Raw genomic sequence first — 21442 nt, forward strand, 5'->3', positions numbered from 1 at the left:
TTTAAACCAATGCTTGGTTTTTTCTTTTTATTTCTATGAATGATATATAAAGATAATACGTAATTTGATATTTTCTTTTAAATAATTAAATTTATATTTGTGGGCTGTTTTAGTTGTCCAATTTGTTGTATTCATTTAAATTTCTTAAAATGCTAAATATGTTTTTTTATAATATCTGTTATTTATTATCTATACTTATATACAGGGAAGATTTTTCTTTTTGTGTTCACATTTATTTTTAAATTTTACCTTTTAAATAAAAATTATTCTAATTTAAATTAATTATTTTATCAATTATATCCTTCAAAGTTATCTTTCTTTAAATTTAAATGTTTTTTTTTTAAATTTAATCAGTTTTTTAATTAAAAAATTACATATAAGAAATTTAACATAATTTGATTAAAAGAAATATATAGGATCATTTTAAAAACCAAAATATATCCAAATTTTTTATAAATTACGAATTTTACTAACTTAAAATAAAATAGAAGAAATATGTATATTAAAATTTCACATTTTTAAAGATAATGATTTTAATTTTATAAATATGTTCTTTTTACTATACAATTATTATTATGAAACCAGAATGAAGTGTTTAAAAAGTTATCAATTATTTTTTTTTTATCTAAAGCTGATTCTAATATAAAAAGAAATAAACATGCATAAACAATCATTTTGATAAATCAATATATTTTTGTTATTGATCAATTTAGATAATTTCTATTGTAAAGGTTTTATTCTTTGAAAATTTTTAATTTTGCGGTGTGTATGTAACATCCAAATTACAAATTAAGAGTGTTATAGTTACAAGTGATTTTATTTTCTTTTAAGTTGTGTATCAAGCTATTTAATTAAGCGCCTGAAGGGAGAATACAAAACCCTTTCCTATATTATACCGATCCCTTTTGCAGTTTTTCCAGATTCCCTATTCCCAACCCGCAATCTCCCCAAATTTAGGGTTCCGGCAATTGTAGCTGCCGTCTCTGCCGCAAACCACCGCTTACACCACCGCCGGAATTGTTGCCACTATCAGGTCCGTTTTCTCTCTCCACTCTTGTATGTCTATTCGTGGAATGAATAGAATTTATCGTCTGTAATGGTAATGCTTTCATTGGAAGCCATAAAATGACAGAAGATTGTTTCGAGTAATCGGGATGTAATCTAACTAAAATAGGATACTGAGCCAAAATGTTAGAACCCAGGTTTGGACAGATTGTGTTTGGAAAGCCATTGATTTATTATACGCGTCGTGTTGACAATCAAAGTAATTGAGCTGAGTGTTTTGTGGTGGTTTCCTTCGGGAATCTGGTTTTTAATGTTTATTGTATTCTGATCAAAATCAGGGTATGAGAATGTTCATTAGTCGTTGTATCTAATTATTTGATGTCGGTGCTTGCCCCAAATTACTTTGCTTTTTTGTTTTCTATTGCTTTCCTAATTTTAGTTGTAACTTGAGAATTGATTCATCCTTTCATAATCTTCTATTTATAAAAAATCAATTGATAGAAGAGTACACACTAATCCTAAATATAATATAATTATGATAAATAAGTATAATTATGATAAATAAGGTAACCTAGACACAATATAATGATTTTGATAAATAAGATAATCTTAGACATAATATAATGATGATAAATAGAGAAATTCATACAATGTAATCATGATAAATAGGATAAATATTCTAATAGTTAGATCTGAAATGTTACATACAAATTGGTGACAAGGAGAAACGAGTTTCTTTTGAAGGATTCTAATAAACATGTCATTCAAAGTAAAAAGTTAAGTTGTTTATTGTATCTTGATCTAAAACTCTAAATGTATACGTTAGTTATTATATCTAATGCTTTAATAAAAGTTCTAAATAATTTGTTTTGCAATGCTTTTCGAATTTTTACTAATATGTATATTATCTTTGTTTTATATTTATTTTCTTATCTTTAGTTAGTTTATTAATATTTTTTATTTATATTTTAAACTTAGTTTATATTTTTTCTATTACAAATAGAGACTCTCTCTCTATATATTCAATATATATTCAACCAGGTAGATTAATCACATACATAATTTTCATTATATTCAACATGGATAATAATTTAGTTGTTCTAAAATATTACACCCAGATTCTTGATGGGGAAAAATGAGTTTCTCACACCGAAAGCAATTGCCAATCGAATCAAAGCAAAAGGATTGCAGAAGCTTCGGTGGTATTGCCAGATGTGCCAGAAGCAGTGCCGAGATGAGAATGGATTTAAATGCCATTGCATGAGTGAAGGACATCAGCGACAAATGCAAATTTTTGGACAAAACCCACACCGTATAGTTGAGGGCTATTCCGAAGAGTTTGAGAGCTCTTTTCTAGAGCACATGAAGCGCAGCCATCGATTCAGCCGTGTGGCAGCCACTGTAGTTTATAACGAATACATAAATGATAGACACCATGTTCATATGAACTCCACCCAGTGGGCAACTCTTACTGAATTTGTCAAGTACTTGGGTCGAACAGGCAAATGTAAGGTCGAGGAAACACCTAAGGGATGGTTTATTACATACATAGACAGAGATTCAGAAACCCTTTTCAAGGAGAGGATGAAGAATAAGAGAATCAAGGCAGATATGGCAGATGAAGAAAAGCAAGAGAAGGAGATCAGAAAACAGATTGAAATGGCTGAGCAAATGATGCAGCAACCTACTCCTGAGGCTGATCAGCCACAATCTGAGCCTCCAAGGGAACTNAATATGGAAGATGGAATTAAGATAGGGTTTTCTCTTGGGTCTTCATTGATTAAACAACCTGTGACCAAGGAAAAACGTGAGGCATCAAGGGTGGTNTTTGAGGAGGCTGATGAAGAGAAATATGGGGAAAGAAATCCTGGAAACAATTTGAANAGGAAAGAAAGTGGTGGTGGNAAATCAACTTTGGAGGAAATGATGAGGGATGAAGAGANGAAAAAGGAAAAAATCAACAGGAAGGATTACTGGTTGCACGAGGGAATTGTTGTTAAGGTTATGAGCAAAGTTTTGGCAGAGAAGGGCTACTACAAGCAAAAGGGTGTTGTGCGGAAGGTGATTGACAAGTATGTTGGGGAAATAGAAATGCTTGAAAATAAGCATGTGCTCAAAGTTGATCAGGCAGAGCTTGAAACTGTGATTCCACAAGTTGGTGGCCGTGTAAAAATTGTCAACGGCGCTTATAGAGGATCAATTGCTAAGTTGTTGGGCGTGGATACAGATAATTTTTGTGCTAAGGTGCAGATCGAGAAAGGACCCTATGATGGCAGAGTTCTTAAAGCCATGGAATACGAGGACATTTGTAAAGTAGCCTAGTGAGTTGGATGGAATTAATAACCCAGTGGTTTGTATTACTTGTAGTGTTCTATCTTTGTCTGTTGTGTTATCCTTGTAGCACAAACCATATTCATTATCTTATATTGGATACAATTCTTGGTAATTTATAATTTTGACTATAATGAGGCACCAAATTTGCAGGAAAAATGAGGTGACTGAGAGGTTTGAGATATCATGTTGTAGGTATCATTAGACTGCAATTTTATTTTAAAATTTGATGACGAATAAACTCGAGTTCTTATATTTGTTCATTGTTTGAATTTTTCATCATTAACTACAATCAAGCACTTTAGTTTCCAACTTCATAATGGAACTACTTCGAGTGTCGTATCATAACTTAATTTTCTGCTTTCATTACTTAACACAAGTGCTAGATTAGATCTTATGTATCTTTCCACAGTCTATTTTTGTGGCACAAATACCATTAGAAATATGGGTCTTATGACTAATACAGTCTTAAATAAAGTTTTCGTATAAATGGGTATTTTGAAATATTTATCTGTTTTCATAGAAGTCCTTCCATGCCAAATATAAACACAAGTTTTTGTCTGCGAACCAAATATCAAAAGAAAAAAATTCTTTTAACAATATTTTTTTAATAACTTTTTGACAAAACATACGTATGAGTTTGTGATTGATACATTTTAAATATTTTTTTAAATATAAATTTAAATAAACTAATAAAATATGACACGTATCCTATAATTAAATTTTTTTTTATCAAAATATCATCATCCAATATCAAATACCCATAAAAAATTATATACAATGACTTAAAACTTATATGCAAATTCGAATTTTTCAATAACTCATTCATGTAAGTGTTTAAATAAGGAACCTGTATGCTAAAACACTAATATTTCAATAACCCATTTAAGTATTTAATTTTTCAAGAACCCAATTACGTATTTAATTGTTATCCATGAAATCTTGGATGATCAAGTATTTCTAATATTTCGGAAAAAAATTCATAAAATTCTTTCTTAATTATCTGTATGTCGTGTAGTGACTCACATTATCATCGTGAAATGTTTGTTCACATTATCAGTATCAATGTCAAAATAAAGAAATATTAAATTTTCAAATAAGTTTATTCATAAAAATTGAACACAAAAAAAAAATAATAATAACTTAGATACCATGTTTAACTTGTAGAACTAAATTTCCCCCACAATTTTGAAGCTTACTTTTATATCTATATACTATGTTTAACAAATAGCTTATGAATCAACAACAGTTACCTTTTATAAATATTTCAATAATTGCAGTGATATAATATAACCAGCTTTTTTAGTTTGAAAATTTAATGTGGTCAAAGTTTTTTTTTTTTTTTTTAACAAAATAATATGGTCAAATCAAGTACATTTATTGTATTAAATGTTATTCAATATTAAACTTAATGATTTTTTTTTTTTTTTTAACTCAAGCTACAAATAAAGGTGCACAATAAGGCAGTTTTATTATGAAACTGTCACTTTCATTTTATTGACATATTATGATATATTTAAACTAGTAAGAAATTAAAACAATAAGTTATTGTTAATCTAATTACTTTTTTTTTTTTGAAAATTCAAATTTTTCTGAAATTTTTCCTTAGTAATATTAATCCTATGGCATAACGTGAATTTTAAATTCCTTTACTATTCAGAATTTAAGTGGGCATAAGCCAATCAAGTTAAATTGGAAAAAAAAAATTAAAGCAGGAAAAATAATTAGACTAAAAAATAAAAATATGGATAGAAAATGAGTGTTTATTCATTGAAAATTAATCTATCATTTTATGAGGCTATATTTTAGTTAGCTTTTCACATCATGCAATCATCTGAATCAAATTTCATGTGGTCCATCCCTCCTTTTTGTTTTCTCAATTCTAAAATTAATTTCATTTTTAATGTAAATGTAACAACATGAATTGGACTATTTAAAGCATTCAAGAAAAAAATAAAAAACTTTAGCCATTGATAATAACTTTAGCGGTTCACACTTTAATTTATATATTTTAATATTTATGATATGTTATTTTTTAGTAATAATTATTGATTTTTTTTATTAGAAAGTGAGTTTAAACCTAACTCAACTCTACAAAATCTGATTATAAGATAAGATTTGTATCTCACTTATATATTATAAATTGATCGTATTTCTAATTGATGTGAGACTTTCAACATTTTTTTCTGATTATATTCGATATAGTCATTTTAGACTCAAGAAGATAAATCAAATTTAAAAAAAAAATGTTAGAGACTTTAAAAGTTAAAGTCTTTGATGTTCAATATAATTCTTTATTATTTTCTTTGTTACCATATATTTCTTTACTTTTCTAGTTCTCTTTGAATACTTATTTAAAAATCACCCACTTTTATTTTTATACGTAATATTTTTAAGATAATATTACTCGTTTGGTTTCTATACTTTAATAAATTTTACCTTTTAATCTCTATACTTATATCCTTTAATCATTATATATTAATTTTAATATATTTAGTTCCAATAGTTTTAGATACAAAATAACTAAAAAAGACTAATTTTGTATGTATAAGAACTACAAGAAAATCAAAATTGATAACTTAGACTAAGAGGTAAAGTTTATACAACTATAGGAACTAAATGATTAATAAATTTATATGGACTACAAAGATATTAAAATTGTATGTGTTGAGATTAAAATTTAAAGTATGATAAAGATTAAAAGGTAAAATTTGTAAAACTATAAGGACTGAATGAGTAAAACTCACTTTTAATGCATATGAAATCTCTATCTTTTCTTTCTCTTTGGAAAATCACCTATTTTTTATATCATATTACCAACGGGTGAATTTTAGAAGGTCCACAGGAGCTTTGATCTCTTCCAATTTTTTTAATATGTAAATTAATATATAAATAAAAATTAATTTTATCAAGTATATTTTATATATTTGATATTTCTAAAAATTTAATACATCTATCTTATTATCTCTAAAATACTTTTTTGAAAATCCATCACTAATTGCCAGCTTTTTTTTTTAAATAAAAAATCATAACTCTTAAATATGCATGCAAAGGCACATGGTTTTGTTTCTTGTAACTTGGTCCATGTGGACCTCATTCATTTTCTTTATTCTTTTATAAAATGTTAAATCAATATTTTGATTATTAGAAAAAGTTAATTATATTTGTAGTTCATAATTAAAATGTAATATTCAAATTCATTATATTCTAAACCTTGATATATTTTTATTTTTAAACTTTAAAAATGAATGAATATAATCATTTAAAATAGTACTCTAAAATGATATTTGAGTTGAAACGTGTCAAATGGTGTAAAAAACTCAAATGTAAGTCTAAAAGGTGAATTGACACATAAAAAAATTTAATGCAGTTGAGTTATGAAAATTATATCTATTCATTTTTAAAGTTTGGAAACCAAACTATATCAAAATTTAAAACATGGACAAATTCCAATTTTGTATCAAAATTTAGAGACTAAAAACATATTTAACCTAGTTACAAACTATCTATAAAGAAACATCAAGCAAAATAATTTTCTTCTTCCTCTTTTCTCTTTCCCTGACTTTATATATCCAGTTCAATATCACTTTCCATTTCAAATCTCATATACATCCTCCTTTTCTACCTTAAAAATGGTTCAACAAAGTAATGTAGCTCCCCTATCATCCACCCCACTTTCTTCCTCCGATGACAATACCTTTAATGATGTTATCGATTCTTCCACTCATCCAAAATCCCCCTCCTCCTCATCATCATCAAAGAGGACACGGGGTAGGCCTGTGGGCTCCAAGAACAAACCAAAATTAACCCTTGTGATTGACCAAGACAACAAGCATACCCAAAAACCTATTTTCATTCAAATCCCTAAAAATTCTGATGTGATTAAGGCACTGATCCAATTCTCCTATGATTACCAAAGTAGCATCACAGTGCACAGTGCATCAGGATCTATTAGGAACGTCACTCTCCGTGATAATGAATCCATAACTTCTGCTTTCATTGTTCATGGACCCTTCACATTAGTTTCCCTCATTGGCACTTGCATAAATAACAACTCTTGTACTATTTCATCATTGTCTAATCTTGACATTGGTTGTTTTTTTAACATTTCCTTTTGCTCAAATATAGGTCAAAGCTTTATTGGAGTTGTTGGAGGGAAAGTTATCGCAGATGATGATGTTATTGTAGCTGTTACTGTTTTCAATAACTCTGAGAATAACAAAGGTGAAAACCAATTATGATCATGAAAAAAAAATATAATAACAATAGTTGTTATTCATGTAATCTAAATGACAATTAGATCGTGTTAACGCTCCATTAGTAACGTTATACATGTACTCATCTTAAAATATAAGGACTATCATGAATAGTAGTTTATTAGTTTTTTTTTTATTATTATGAAATGTTAAAGATGTTTGCATGATGATTTGTAGATCTATTTTGATGAAATCTAAGTGACAATAAATGATTTGATGCACTTGTTTATGTTTGTGTTTGTGGTTGGTATAACTCTTATTATTGTTGAGCTTATGTAAGTGATGATTTGATACACTTGCTTGTGTTTGTATTTGTGATCGGTATAACTCTTATTATTGTTGAGTTATGTAAGTGATGATTTTATATATGTGATTTTGAAATTTCATAAAGAAGACTTACTTTGAAATCTAAATCTTAATACTGATAAATGAAGAAAAGCAAAGTTACCAATTCACTCATTCAATAGTTTAATATGAATGATTATTCTATTTTTTTTCTATTCATAATTGATTTCACCAAATTTCAAATACTTTTTTATAAATATATTTAGGACTTACATATATTTTTTTTCATTCATAAATATTTAAATTTTGAAAGTAAAAATCTATGTTTATACATGGACCCTTCTACTTATATGGGTTTTTAATTCCATGTAGAATTTAATGTGGTCAAATTTTTTGTAATGATCTAATTAATGTGGTGAAAGAAAAATTATTTATTATATTCAATACATTCAATAGAAACATTAAAAAAAATTAAAAATTTAATGCAATGGTAATAAAGCTACAAATAAAAGTGAACTTAAAAGGTAGTTTAAGGAACTGTATTGACAAATTGGTAAATAAATTTCATGATATAGTTAAATTAGTCAACACATTAACTCTAGTTTTCTTTATTGGAACTTCAAATTAGATTGTATTTCTCGTCAGTAGACTTAATCTTACAACCTAATAAAATTTTTTTAGCTCTTCTATTGTTTAGCTTCTTATTCACTACTTAGTTTTATCATAAGAAAAATCAATTTAATATTTGGAAAAAAAAATTATAAAGGCAATATTAAATAAAAATATTGTAGAGAAAATAAAGGTTTAAATCTTTTTTTGTCTTTAAGTTATAAGTTGGTGTTCAGTTTAGTCCCTGCTTTTAAAAATGTCAATCTTTGGTCCCTAAGTTATAAAAAGTGTATCAAATCAGTCCCAGCAGTTAACAAAATCAATGAAATATGTATCAAATCAGTCTCATCTATATTCTTTCATATTTGTGGACTCCTTGAAGGTTGTAAAATCTCTATATCTGGATGGCAACTTGGTACATATTTCATTGATTTCGTTAATGGCTGAAACTGATTTGATATATTTTTATAACTTAGGAACCAAAGGTTGATAATTTTAAAAGCGGGAACTAAACTGAACATCAACTTATAACTTAAAAACAGAAAAGAATTTAAACCGAAAATAAATGTTTAATATGGAAAATAAACATGCCCACAAAAATGAAGTCATGATTTAATCCTTGGTATTCATTTAATTATAGTTTATCCAATGTAATACCATATATAATCGAATGTTCAATATGTTTTGTCCAGAGAATTTGATCCTATCTTTTATGAAATATGTAATTTTATGTCTATAATATTAATATATTTCTTTTATACATTTTCTTATTCATTAAAAGTGTTGTATTTTCTTTAAGTTTTTTAAAATTTAGAGAAACAAACTTAACAAAATAAAGGATGTGTTTGGCAATATAGAAAGTCAAGAAAAACGTATGGTAAAAGATAAGTAGATAAAAATTAAATAAGGAATCGTTAATTAATATGTTTTTTGAAAATGAAAACCTATGGAAAGTAAATATTAATAGTAATAAAGTAAAATCATTAATATCATTTGACTGATCTCAAAACTTAAATTCTAAAAAACTACAATTCGCTTTTATATATATAAATATTTATTTACTTATTTATTTTTCTATTTTTTAAAGGCTGACGAAATCACAAATAAAATGTACTTTTTGAAGTGTATAAATTCATTAGTCTTTAAAAACTTATTCGTAATTTATTGTGCAAACCTTTATAAATACAACATAAATTTTTTAAATGTTCTTGAGAATATCAGATCTAGCAAAAAAAACTATAAAAAAGTAAATAACTAAACACATGATAATAAAATAAAATAAAAAAGAGAATTAGAGAGAAGAAAAGAAGTGAGTTGAGTTTTCGGAGGAAGCAAAATGCATGTATTTGTAGATACAAGAGAGAGATTAAGATGAGCCAAAAAACCTGACTTTCAACTCAAAGTTGACCATGATGGTGTCTAGCGGAAAAGATATGCAACGTTCACAAAATTGTAGCACTCGAACAGAGAAAAAAATCTGTATTGCTTCTACAAAACGTGCAAAAAGGTTGTAAATATTTGCAACAATCTCCTAATATATTTTGCAAAAATAAGAAAATAAAGATTGAATGAAGAGAATCCTAGGTCTCATAAAAGATGTAGTGCATTAGTTAGTATAGTAATCTATATGACTCAGTCATGGATTGAGAAATTTAACACACAATGTATTTGGTATAACAAGTTATATAAACTAAAGATACTAGATGTATGTTGGCAATTTATCAATCACAATACACTTCTATAATTTTTGTTGTTATCGTTGTTTTGCACTTACTAAGTGGAAATCATGTCAATATATATAAGCAGTTTCACTCGACACTCATATAAGTGATTATATCAAGTGTATGTTGAAAATTATACACCATCCATAAAAGAGTATGAAAATCATTAAAAAATTTATTTAAACAAAAATTCTTACACCACATAATATTTTAATTTCAAAGTTTAACCTCTCAATTATATCGTATATAGCACTTTCACACTAACTACAGGAATGAATATAATTGATTTAAAATCAATTTAGTGCAATCAAAACAAACAATATTTTACCCATATTAACTTTATTCATGGAATCTCCAATCACAAAGATCGAGTTATCATCACTTGTTTGTTTGCAAGTGGCTTAAGTCTAATTTCCCTTTATGCTTCTAAAATCATATTTGGTTAAACTCATTCGGAGGTCTCTATTTTCGTGGTTTTATCCCACTTACATCCTTGTCTTTTAAGTTTTTCCAATTAGATCCTTAATATTGGAAAATTGAATGAATTGGGCCCCAGCCGTTAAATCGAGTTAACGGGGTTAACTCTTTGACAGTTGCTTTATCAAATTATGTCTTAATTGTATATGTTTGTTCTTTACATTGTAATTCTTATTTTTAGTTATAGCTACTATATATTGACAATCTCAATGTATTGACATAGATGGTTTGACTTCACTCCTAATGAAATGTTTGCTAAGAAGTTCCTCAACCAATCAATTTCACTGTCAGTCATTTCGATAACAACAAATTTAGATTTCATTGTTGGTCTTGCATAATTTTTTGCCTCATTAATATCCATGTAATCGCACCACCCCGAAGTGTTGATATATAACTACTAGTGAATTTACTGTCATTTGAATTAGATACTAGTAACCAATTTCGTCAGAGCAAATACAATCTATTTTTAAAAATTAAAAAATAAAAGATAAAAAGTATTATGTTTTATATTTACATTTTGGTCCAAATCTTTTAATATCTACACTAGGCCCATTTTATTTTATTGTTAATAACCACACTTCAGTGTTTTCTTTTTCTTTTCACACCCTTATGTTTATTGGGCTAAATAATCCAGCTTAGTTTTATTATTCTCACCCCCTCTGCATTGCTCCTCCCTAACCATCATCACACGCCACCACTAAAACCAATCAACATCATGCAAAACCATTCAACACGCATACCACAACCTCACCTCACTCCATTTTTTCCATCCATTATTGACTCCAACCCACTTCCTAGATTCACTTTTACCAAATATCTTTCCTATATGTCTACAATAAACTTTTTTAATTTTTATACTTCGTTTTTCTATTTTGTTTTCTTTTAATTTGGTCATTATATAAATTCATATTTATTTAAATTCTTAAAGATTAAACATGATTTTGTTCTTTAATTTTCAATAAAAATTAAAATTAGTTTATTTTCAAAACTTTAAAACTAATTTAGTTCTATTTTTAAAAGGATATAATTTTTATTCATTTTAATTAAATTTTATTAAATTTATTTAAAATTTCAAATATATTTTTCAACCAGACAAAAAAAAATATATGAAATAGTATAAACAATTCAAATATTATTATAAAATATGTTTGAAAGGTCAAATAAACTTAAAATTAAAATAATTAAATTTACATAATTTTAAAATAGAAAAATATATTAGGTTAAAATTTCAAAAAAAAAAAAAATTCTAATTTTCACTTAAAATTAAAATTAAGAATAAAAAAGATATTTAACCAAATTCTTAATAAATTCATAAAAGAAATATTATTTAACCGAATTCTTAGTAAAATCATAAGAGGAATATATTACTTAGTGGTGAATCTTTTCCTCCTTATTCTCATTTTCTAACCACTGATAATATTGGATAGAGCACACACGGTTGATGAGGCCCACTTAAGGCATTCAAAGTAAATATATCATTATGTAATCTCCATATATACACCATAACACTCTCTCTGATTTCTATCCATTTTTCAACTGTCATCTCTCTTTCTCTCTTTCATCATCCTGTTTCTCTTTTGTCTCATCTTGGCATATATCAATTCAACAGCTGCTAGAGTAATTCCAAAGTGAAGTACATATGCAGCATCATATGTTTTCAGTTTCCACACTGTGATGGCGATATTAATTCTGCTGCTTATTGTACTGTTCGTTCATTTACACGGTGGTGCTCATCACAAAGAGTCAAGAGGATTTACTGCAACGAGGAAGGCTTGTGATTTGTCTCAGGGAAATTGGGTTCCTGATGAATCATACCCTCTTTATAATACCTCACAATGTCCCTTTATTCTCAAACAATTTGATTGCATAAGAAATGGTCGTCCTGATAAAAACTATGTCAAGTACAGATGGCAGCCCAAAAACTGCAACTTACCAAGGTACACACACACATCCTTTCTTTCCTGTTATTCCGTCAGTTTTTTCATACCATTTTCTGCTTACTCCATATCACTTCACATGTGTTACAATTAACTTTTATCTATTACTGTTACTTTGAAACTCTTGAATATCGATCCTTTTACAATAAGTTTATTTTTGTTAATCCATAGTAATGAAGTGAAGCTCCAACTTTGTTCATAGTTTGATTAACGAGTAAATACACGGTCTCTTGAATTAGAGTATATCAATTACTGCATCTTATATGGTCCAAAGAATAACTACTGAAGTAATGATGTTTTTTTCTGAAATATCAGAAAATAAACAACACTGAGATCATTAACGTCCAAAAGATTAATGACAGTTCTGGATTTTGAGCTTCTTCTATATTATTTACCTTGAATATGACATCCGATGTAGATTTCACATATCCTTGGGGTCCACTAGTTTCTGCTGTTGAAAGAAAACCACATGCTAGAAGAAAACAATTACTTGCTTTCTAAGCCACTTAAAAGGGCTAACCACCAATCATATATAACCACCGGCAGACACTCGGTGTCTTTTGCTAAATTTAAAGTTATCAACGTGATTGGATTCGGTAAGATAGAACAAGTGAGTGAACATTTTAATGTGTTCAATCTCTGAAAATTAAAAGAGTAGTTGTGATATGTGTTGTTAAAATAGAATTATAATTAAGTAAATTAATGAATGTTAATCCATCATTAAATTCAAACTTTTTGTACTCAATATTAAACTTCCAAGAGGGTCTAATGAGTTGACAACACTAGTTGTGATGTTGCTTTCACCTGTTATGTTACAATGGAATACACCATCCAAGATTAAATACTATTTCAATGATCATTAAGGTGATGGACCCACCTCAGAGTTGAATGAAATTTGGTGNATGGTGTATACAGATTCAATGGAGCAGATTTGTTGAGAAGACTGAGAGGGAAGAGTATTTTGTTTGTGGGGGACTCCTTGAGTTTGAATCAATGGCAATCACTCACTTGCATGCTTCACACGGCTGTGCCACGTGCCAAGTACACCTCAGTCAGAACTGGGGGTCTATCCACCTTCACTTTTCCGGTTAGAGATCACTCTCATTAATTAACTATATATATATATATATATATATATATATATATATATATATATATATATATATATATATATATATATATTCATAATCCTATTCATGATTTAAACTAATCTTTTTATGGTTGATTAGTAATATATGATCATATCATAATTAATACTATAAAAGAGAAAGGCTTAAGTATTGAGGAATGATACATTGTTTGAATGACACTATATATATAATATGCAGAGGTATGATGTGAAGGTGATGCTTTCTCGTAATGCATTTTTGGTGGATATCGCAAGTGAAAGGATTGGTAGAGTGCTGAAATTAGATTCGATTGGAGATGGAAAAAGGTGGAAAGGAAACGATATACTGATATTCGACTCTTGGCATTGGTGGCTCCACATCGGAAGAAAACAACCGTACGTAAAATACAGACATTATTATATTAAGTAATCCTACAATGATGACATGCAGTTTGGTTTCACTCGTCTCTTTCTGCAGATGGGATTTCATTCGAGAAGGAAATCACACGTACAAGGACATGGATCGTTTGGTTGCATACGAGAAAGGCTTGAAAACATGGGCGAAATGGGTTGAAGACAACGTTAATCCTAAAAAAACAAGGGTGTTCTTTCAAGGAGTGTCTCCAGATCATCTAAAGTGTGTAAAGTTTAAGAATTTGTGATTGTGAGTAAATTTGTGGTTGCAAGAATTGACGTTGAGTTTGTGTGAGTTAATGCAGTGGAGGAAAGGCAAGATTCTGTGAGGGGCAAATGGTGCCAGTTTCTGGATCAAAGTATTCACATCCAGCTGAGATAGTGTTACAGAAGGTGTTGGGAAGCATGTCAAAGCGTGTGAATTTGCTGAATATTACAGCATTGTCACAGATGAGAAAAGATGGTCACCCATCTGTTTATGGATTTGGTGGAAAAAGGAGCATGGATTGCAGTCACTGGTGTCTCCCTGGTGTTCCTGATACTTGGAATTTGCTTTTATATGCAACTCTCATTCAAAATTAAGCTTTATAATAAACTTCTACTGTAAAAAAAAAAAGTTATATAAATCAAACTTGTTTGTATTAAACATAATTTTTATGTGGTGAAAAATAAAAAAATTGAAATGATAAGTGGTCATCATTTTCACAAAATCACATTAGTTGTGTATTAACTTATGTAACTAATAACATATTTTTTATATATATAAAATAAAATACATAACAAATAAAACAATATGGGACTGTTTCATCTGCATCTCCCATCATTTCATCCTTAACTTCTAATTTTTGAAAAGAGGATGATATTTAGACAATATTTTTTGACAACAACATTGATTACGTGTCAATCTGTGATTGGTCAAAAATTACTCCACAACTAATAATAATAATCATAAACATTATTGTGGATTGTGGAGAAATTTTTGACCAATCACAGATTGACACGTAATCAATGTTCAAATGTTGTCAAAAAATGTTGTCTAAATATCATTATCCTTTTCGAAAATTTTACATTTTTTTAATTAAATTTGATAAAAAAAATCTTTTATTGAATTTTGATATCCATGAAGCACAAAAAAGGAATGTAAATATTTTTGAATTACAAGGACAATTTTGGAATTTAAAAAATATTTGAAAATGCAGGATAAAATGATTAAAAGTGTCACGAAAGGTCTATAGTAGTTTATTGGGCCTTAACTTACAACCTAAACCGCTTCTTTCAGCACCTCTTAATTTTTTATTGCACTCCCATGAGCTTGATAAAATTATACCTTCTTCTTTGATGTGCCCAATTCCTATGTCCACCCACTGTACCCGGCGACAGTGAGGTCGCTGTCAGGGTTGGGATTTGGAGGTGTCTTCTATGAGTCAACGAGGAGAAAAAAGAAAGACAAAAATTTATAAATGTCACTAAAAATAAAATCAATTTAAAATAGATATATACAGAGAGAGAGAGAGTAGCTACGTGTATTTCCACTATAGTTAGTTTAGAAAGGCATGTATATGGCTATCTGTGTCTAATGAAGTGGTGTGTTCAGTTTTAATTTAACAACAATTTAAAGAAATGAAGGCATGAAAATGAGTTTGATTGATGGCAGAATGTTTGTCATTTTGCTAACATAACTTTAACAATAAATACATATAATAATATTAATTTTTTTACGCGTTATCTATTTATTTCTTAAATTTGTAAATTAAATTATATAAAAATGTAGAAAAAATGACAAATTTGAATAATATTTAACATTGTAATATAATAGTTTGAGAAAGAAATGGTCAAAATGGAACGCTGCATTCCCACAGCTTATCCAGCTGGCATACCAGTCGAATGGTGCCAGTCAACTTCACGCCTCTCCCTTTCACTATGCATGTCTGTCCCCACACGCTATCTTTCTTTTATATATATATATATATATATATATTCATAAATATTTCTATATAATTTTTAACGATAACATATATTTATTAAAAAATAATATCGATATGTAAAATATAATTTGAAAAAACTATTAATTTATCAAAAAATATTTAATTTTTAAATGAATTGGAAAAAATAAAAAAAAATATTTATGACCCTGGGTAATTACTTTGAATTATTTTGTACCCGGTGGAATGATGTTGAGAGTCATAATTACGACTGCAGGAATCACACGTAGGACAGTGGCAAAAAAACACTGCTCGGTCCTCTACATTTTTGTACCTATTATTGTTTGTACAATTCCATGATAATGATTTTGCAAAGGGTAACGATACTTTCACGATAAATTTTTTAGACTTACATGTGTTATATTTTGGTTTAAAAATAAAATGATATAATAACGTGATTTAAAGTAACAGACTTGAGATTAATGTACAAATAAGTGAGTAATTTTTGTTAACTTTTACATATTTGAATCTGTCACTTATTTTGAACTTCGCAATTTATTTTTAACCAATTTTATTGAATAAAATTCACTAATTATCATTTAAAAACACATTTAAATCAAAGTCCATCCCGAATTTAGGCTAACTTTTAGTACTAAGAGGACATTTTGAATCTGCCACTTGTTTTGAACTTCACAATGAATCCACATCATTCTGTCATTTTATTTACTAAAACACGTGGATCATCTAGAATGAGACACATGATGATATCAAAAATTTGTTACATTCTAGGTGTTAAAGTATTATTACCCTTTTGCAAACTCAAACTTCACAAAATATAAATAAAAAATCTTTATGCTTTATATAAAATATTTTATTTAGATTGGAGATCAAATTTTCATAATACTTTTTCATTTCTATTTGATAAAGTATACGCGTTTTTTACTTAAATTATGAGGAAAAACTAGTTGCTGACCGTTGGATCAAGAAAGCTGATCAAAGCGCTTCAATAATAATAGATTAATTAAGAGCTTTTTTTTTTTTCAAGAAATTTCTTTCGTTAATAAATGATAATCCTTTTAATTTTTTATATTGTTTTAAAACAATGTTTTATTAATTTTTTACACTATTTTCCTCATACCCTCTGTTTAATTGAGAATCATTAAAATAATACCACTTGTGTTAAAAAAGAATTAAGATTGTATTTTAATAAATTTGTATTAATTGAATATTTGTGTCAAGCCCTTAAAATATGACAGTTTAATACGAGTACATACATTTTTGAAAAGAAAACAACTTTCCACGTTGCATGAATATATATAACAGTATGGATTTACTTATTTTTAGTTAAGGCTTGAATTTAATTTCAAATTAATATCTTTAATCAATTAATAATAGGTGTATTGAATTTTTATAATAAAAATAATATTTAGTAAAAATATGTATAGCTAATGAAATGTAGTGTAATTGAGTTATCTCATTTTTCTTCTTCTAATGTTAATAAATACTTTTAACTTATGTTAAAAATAAATATATAAAGATAGAAGGCTATAAAATGTCAAAGACAGGAAGAAGTATATAATATATTTTTCATACCCTTCGTTAATATATATAAAAGAAGATATTCGAGACTTACTTAATATTCAAATATTTTTTAAAAATAATTAAGTATAATTTGGAAGAAAAAAGGACTTTAAACATAACGTCAGAGTGTCCATATTTACAATAAAAAGCATCTCTTTTGTCAAGGTAAATATTATATTATTTAGAGAAGTATTAATATTTTTAATTTTTTTACATGCAAATATTATTAATATAACATCAGAGAAATATGAATACATGTTAATATTATTTTGTTGATAAGTATGGTTGTAGCTTATGTACTAGTGAAAATAAAATTTGTTCTTCTTTTCAAATTTATATAAAATTTATATATATATATATATATATATATATATATATATATATATATATATATATATTTGAAAGAAAAAAAAAGTTTTATTTTTGGAGTCGTTTGAGTTTTTGTTGATAGTGATTGTAGAAGAAAATTAGTTGATGGAGATTATGTTTGAATAAGAAATTATTGCTTACAAAAGTTTATAATTTCATGTTCTATTTGGCTGTTATTGTTGTTTTTTGTCCCTTATGTTTGTTGTGGCTAACATAGAATGTTTGTGTATGAAATAAAATTCATATTCGTAGTTTCTTTAGATTTTTATGTTATTTTCTTAATTTTTATTAACATGAAAAAATTATAGAAAATAAAATTACAAACGGTATTTATTTTGATAAAAAAAAAGAACATAAATATATAAAACAATAAATTGTTCAATAATTCGTTTATATTATTTAAGTCATCGTTAGAGATCACGTACGATGTATTTGAAATGAGTAATAGATTTTATTTGTGTGTATTTTACCTTGATAGTGAAATATTCATCAAGTATTATATTTAAATATAATTAATGTATGTACCTTAAAAAGTATAGGAATTTGTGTTGTAATTTGCCTATTAATTTTATATTCTTTTTATACTTTCATATAATTGAAAACAATGATATAACTATAATTAAGAATAATATTTAAAATTTTAATTTAATGTAATTTCCCGCATAAAAATCTTATTGATTGATAAGATTTCTTTAAATTTTAATACTTTCAAACTTACTTTGCTTTCAAATTAATAGTATAAGTTTGGGTAAATTAAGGTTAAAGTAGTTTATGAATTTAGTTATTTTTTATTGAGTTTTCATTAATAGTTTTTTATTGAAATTTAAAAATATTTTTTATTTTTGTGAAAGTATTATATGATTATTATGTTTGTTTTTTTATCTCTAACTTACCAATAAATTGGTTTATTCTCTTATTTGTAACTCGTGGGTTAATTTATTCTTAAAAAAAAAACTAAATTATTTGACAAGTTAGAAGGTATAAAAACGAAAGGAGTAGGTTTATTAATGAAAAAAAAAAATGAGATAATGATAAAAATTAAGTACTGGAATATTTAAACTAAAAAAGAAAAAAATATTTTGAAAAATAGATATAACATTTTTTTTAATTGAAAGTTCAATTAGAAATATTTATATTTACTATATACTTAAAACTTGCTTTTTTGCAACTCATGTTTAATATATATTTCCAAACTAATTATCAACTACGTCCTAAAATAAGAGCATTTTTTCCTTAATATAATTAAAAAGGTACAAATAAAATCTATCCATTTCGTTGAATTTACAAAAAGATTAGTTTAATTTCAATTAAATATAATTCCATATCTAGTGTTTTCTTTTATTAAAAAAAGAAAATGATATTTTAACACCAATTTTTGACATCATTTTGACACTACAGTGTCAAAATATGATTGAATGATTTCAAATTAAAAAAACTGAGGTAAGAGCATATTTGGAGAGAAAAGCAAAAGTTTTTTTTTAATTTGAAATCGTTCAATCACATTTTGACATGTGTGCAGTGTCAAAATGATGTCAAAAATTGGTATTAAAATATCATTTTCCTTAAAAAAAATGATGGTGTAGTCTTCAACCTATTTAAACCAAAATATGGGAGTTTTTCTAATGATTATGTTTAAATAGTGGTTTATTTAGGAATTGAACCAAACCAAAAGTGTGTGGTTAATCTAATGATGGAGCCGAAAGAAAGTTGGAAGATGGAGTTTGACAACATTCAAAATGACTGAACATACAAAGTTAACAAATTCATGCACCAATTTTCATTCATCACCTCTAACCATTAACATAATAATATATAATAATATATGATCAAATAAGAATGAGAAAGCTCACGTATACTTAAAAAATTGACTTTTATAATTTATAATGTGATTAGCATTATGAGATTAAATCATTTTAATATTAAAAATTTAAAATATAAATAAATTTTTTATAAACGAATTTTATTGTTTAAAAATATATAATCTTTTTAAAAAATTATTTTTCCTAAAACTTTCTTTTTTTTTCTCTCAAGGTATTTTTACATTCCTTTTATTTATTTGAAGATAAAAAACCGTTTGAACCATCATTGCGATCATTTTTGTTTATTAGTTTCTTTAATAGAGGAAATTGGTTTTATATTTCTTTTTTAGTCTATTTATTCTTCTTTTGCATGTGTTTTTTTTGGGTTTGCATATAGTATTTGAGTATTGTATAAAAGTTTCTATTGATCGGTAAACTTAATGATGTACTTTGATTGTGTTTGTATTATCCATAGGAACAGATAAAACTTTTTGTGTATTTGAGGATAATTTAGTTTATCTTTCAAGTAAATAAAACTAATTGCACTGTCTTTTAATTGATAAATACTTTATAATTATTAATTATATACTTATATCGTGTTTTATTTGTGTGATTGTATGTATGAGAAAATATGATATGTGAATCACTAAAATTAACACTTTGTTGGAAGATAAATATGTGATGAAATATGTTTATAATTTTATGTAAATGTTTTGTATACTAGTCGTTTTTATTTTGAATAAATATCTAATGGTGAATATGCATTATATATGTTTTATTTTTATTAATTTTATAATGATTTATTTTATAGTTTTATACTTATGTTATATGACCTGATTAGTCTTGTGTGTAAATCAATGTAGTGCGTTTAACACGACTAAATTAACATCACCATTATATATTCAATTTCTACATTTATAAATTATCATGTTTTATGCCAATGAAAGAAAAAACGTTGGAATTGTTAAAATAGAAACCTCTTATCTACTCTCATTACTAAGAGGTTATAATGCACATCTCTTATTACTCATTTCAAAATTCCAAACTTTGAGTCTTTGGGTTTATTTTAGTGTATATATCTTTGATTTCGTAATTTTAATGTTTTATCGTTTTCTTTAATTATTGAAAATAAAGAATTCAAATCTGTGTGTAAGCAGTGGTATGTCTCTTATAAATAATTGTTTATGCATGAAATGAAACTTAAAATATTATATTTATTTTAGGAATAGATTATAAATTTAATATAATTTTATAAAATCGATTTAAAATCAAATCTACAATTTTTTTTAATTGATGTATAATTTCCTGATTAGTTTAAATTAGAAATTTCCCCAATCCAACTTTCTACTTTTTCATCAACATCTCAAAACGCATGTTTACCACGTTCTCCTTCAAAGTGTTTTAGGTTTATGCTTAAAGTAATAAAATTGCGCAGAAGGGTTTATGCTTAAAGTAAAAATATTGGGTAGGGTGGTTTATTCTCAAAGTAACATGACAAGAGTGTGTAAATTAAATAATCATATTCACATTGTTTACAGAAAAATAACCTTTTTACTAATAACAAATGAATAATAATTTTAGAATCATCATTGTAAAAATCAACCTATGACATTTTTCTACTTTAAAAA

General features: G+C 26.6%; 3 protein-coding genes across 3 annotated transcripts; all 3 read left to right on the forward strand.

Moving 5' to 3' along the window:
• The first annotated feature begins 770 nt into the window (after window positions 1-770).
• Window positions 771-3451, forward strand: LOC106763870 (KIN17-like protein). The gene is made up of 2 exons (XM_014648035.2): window positions 771-1033; window positions 2124-3451. The coding sequence occupies exon 2, from the start codon at window positions 2131-2133 to the stop codon at window positions 3325-3327; it is 1197 nt and encodes a 398-aa protein (XP_014503521.1). The 5' UTR covers window positions 771-1033; window positions 2124-2130; the 3' UTR covers window positions 3328-3451.
• Window positions 3452-6968: 3517 nt separating this feature from the next.
• Window positions 6969-7577, forward strand: LOC106763234 (AT-hook motif nuclear-localized protein 17-like). Its single transcript, XM_014647440.1, has one exon. It carries the CDS (start codon window positions 6969-6971, stop codon window positions 7575-7577), a length of 609 nt encoding a protein of 202 aa, XP_014502926.1.
• A 4562-nt stretch (window positions 7578-12139) lies between these two features.
• LOC106763034 (protein trichome birefringence-like 43) lies at window positions 12140-14773 on the forward strand. The gene is made up of 5 exons (XM_014647192.2): window positions 12140-12621; window positions 13537-13708; window positions 13950-14125; window positions 14208-14366; window positions 14449-14773. The coding sequence occupies exons 1-5, from the start codon at window positions 12359-12361 to the stop codon at window positions 14723-14725; spliced, it is 1047 nt and encodes a 348-aa protein (XP_014502678.1). The 5' UTR covers window positions 12140-12358; the 3' UTR covers window positions 14726-14773.
• The last annotated feature ends 6669 nt before the right edge of the window (window positions 14774-21442 follow it).

Source organism: Vigna radiata, chromosome 6 (assembly GCF_000741045.1).
Source record: "Vigna radiata var. radiata cultivar VC1973A chromosome 6, Vradiata_ver6, whole genome shotgun sequence".
Taxonomy (NCBI): Eukaryota; Viridiplantae; Streptophyta; class Magnoliopsida; order Fabales; family Fabaceae; genus Vigna; species Vigna radiata.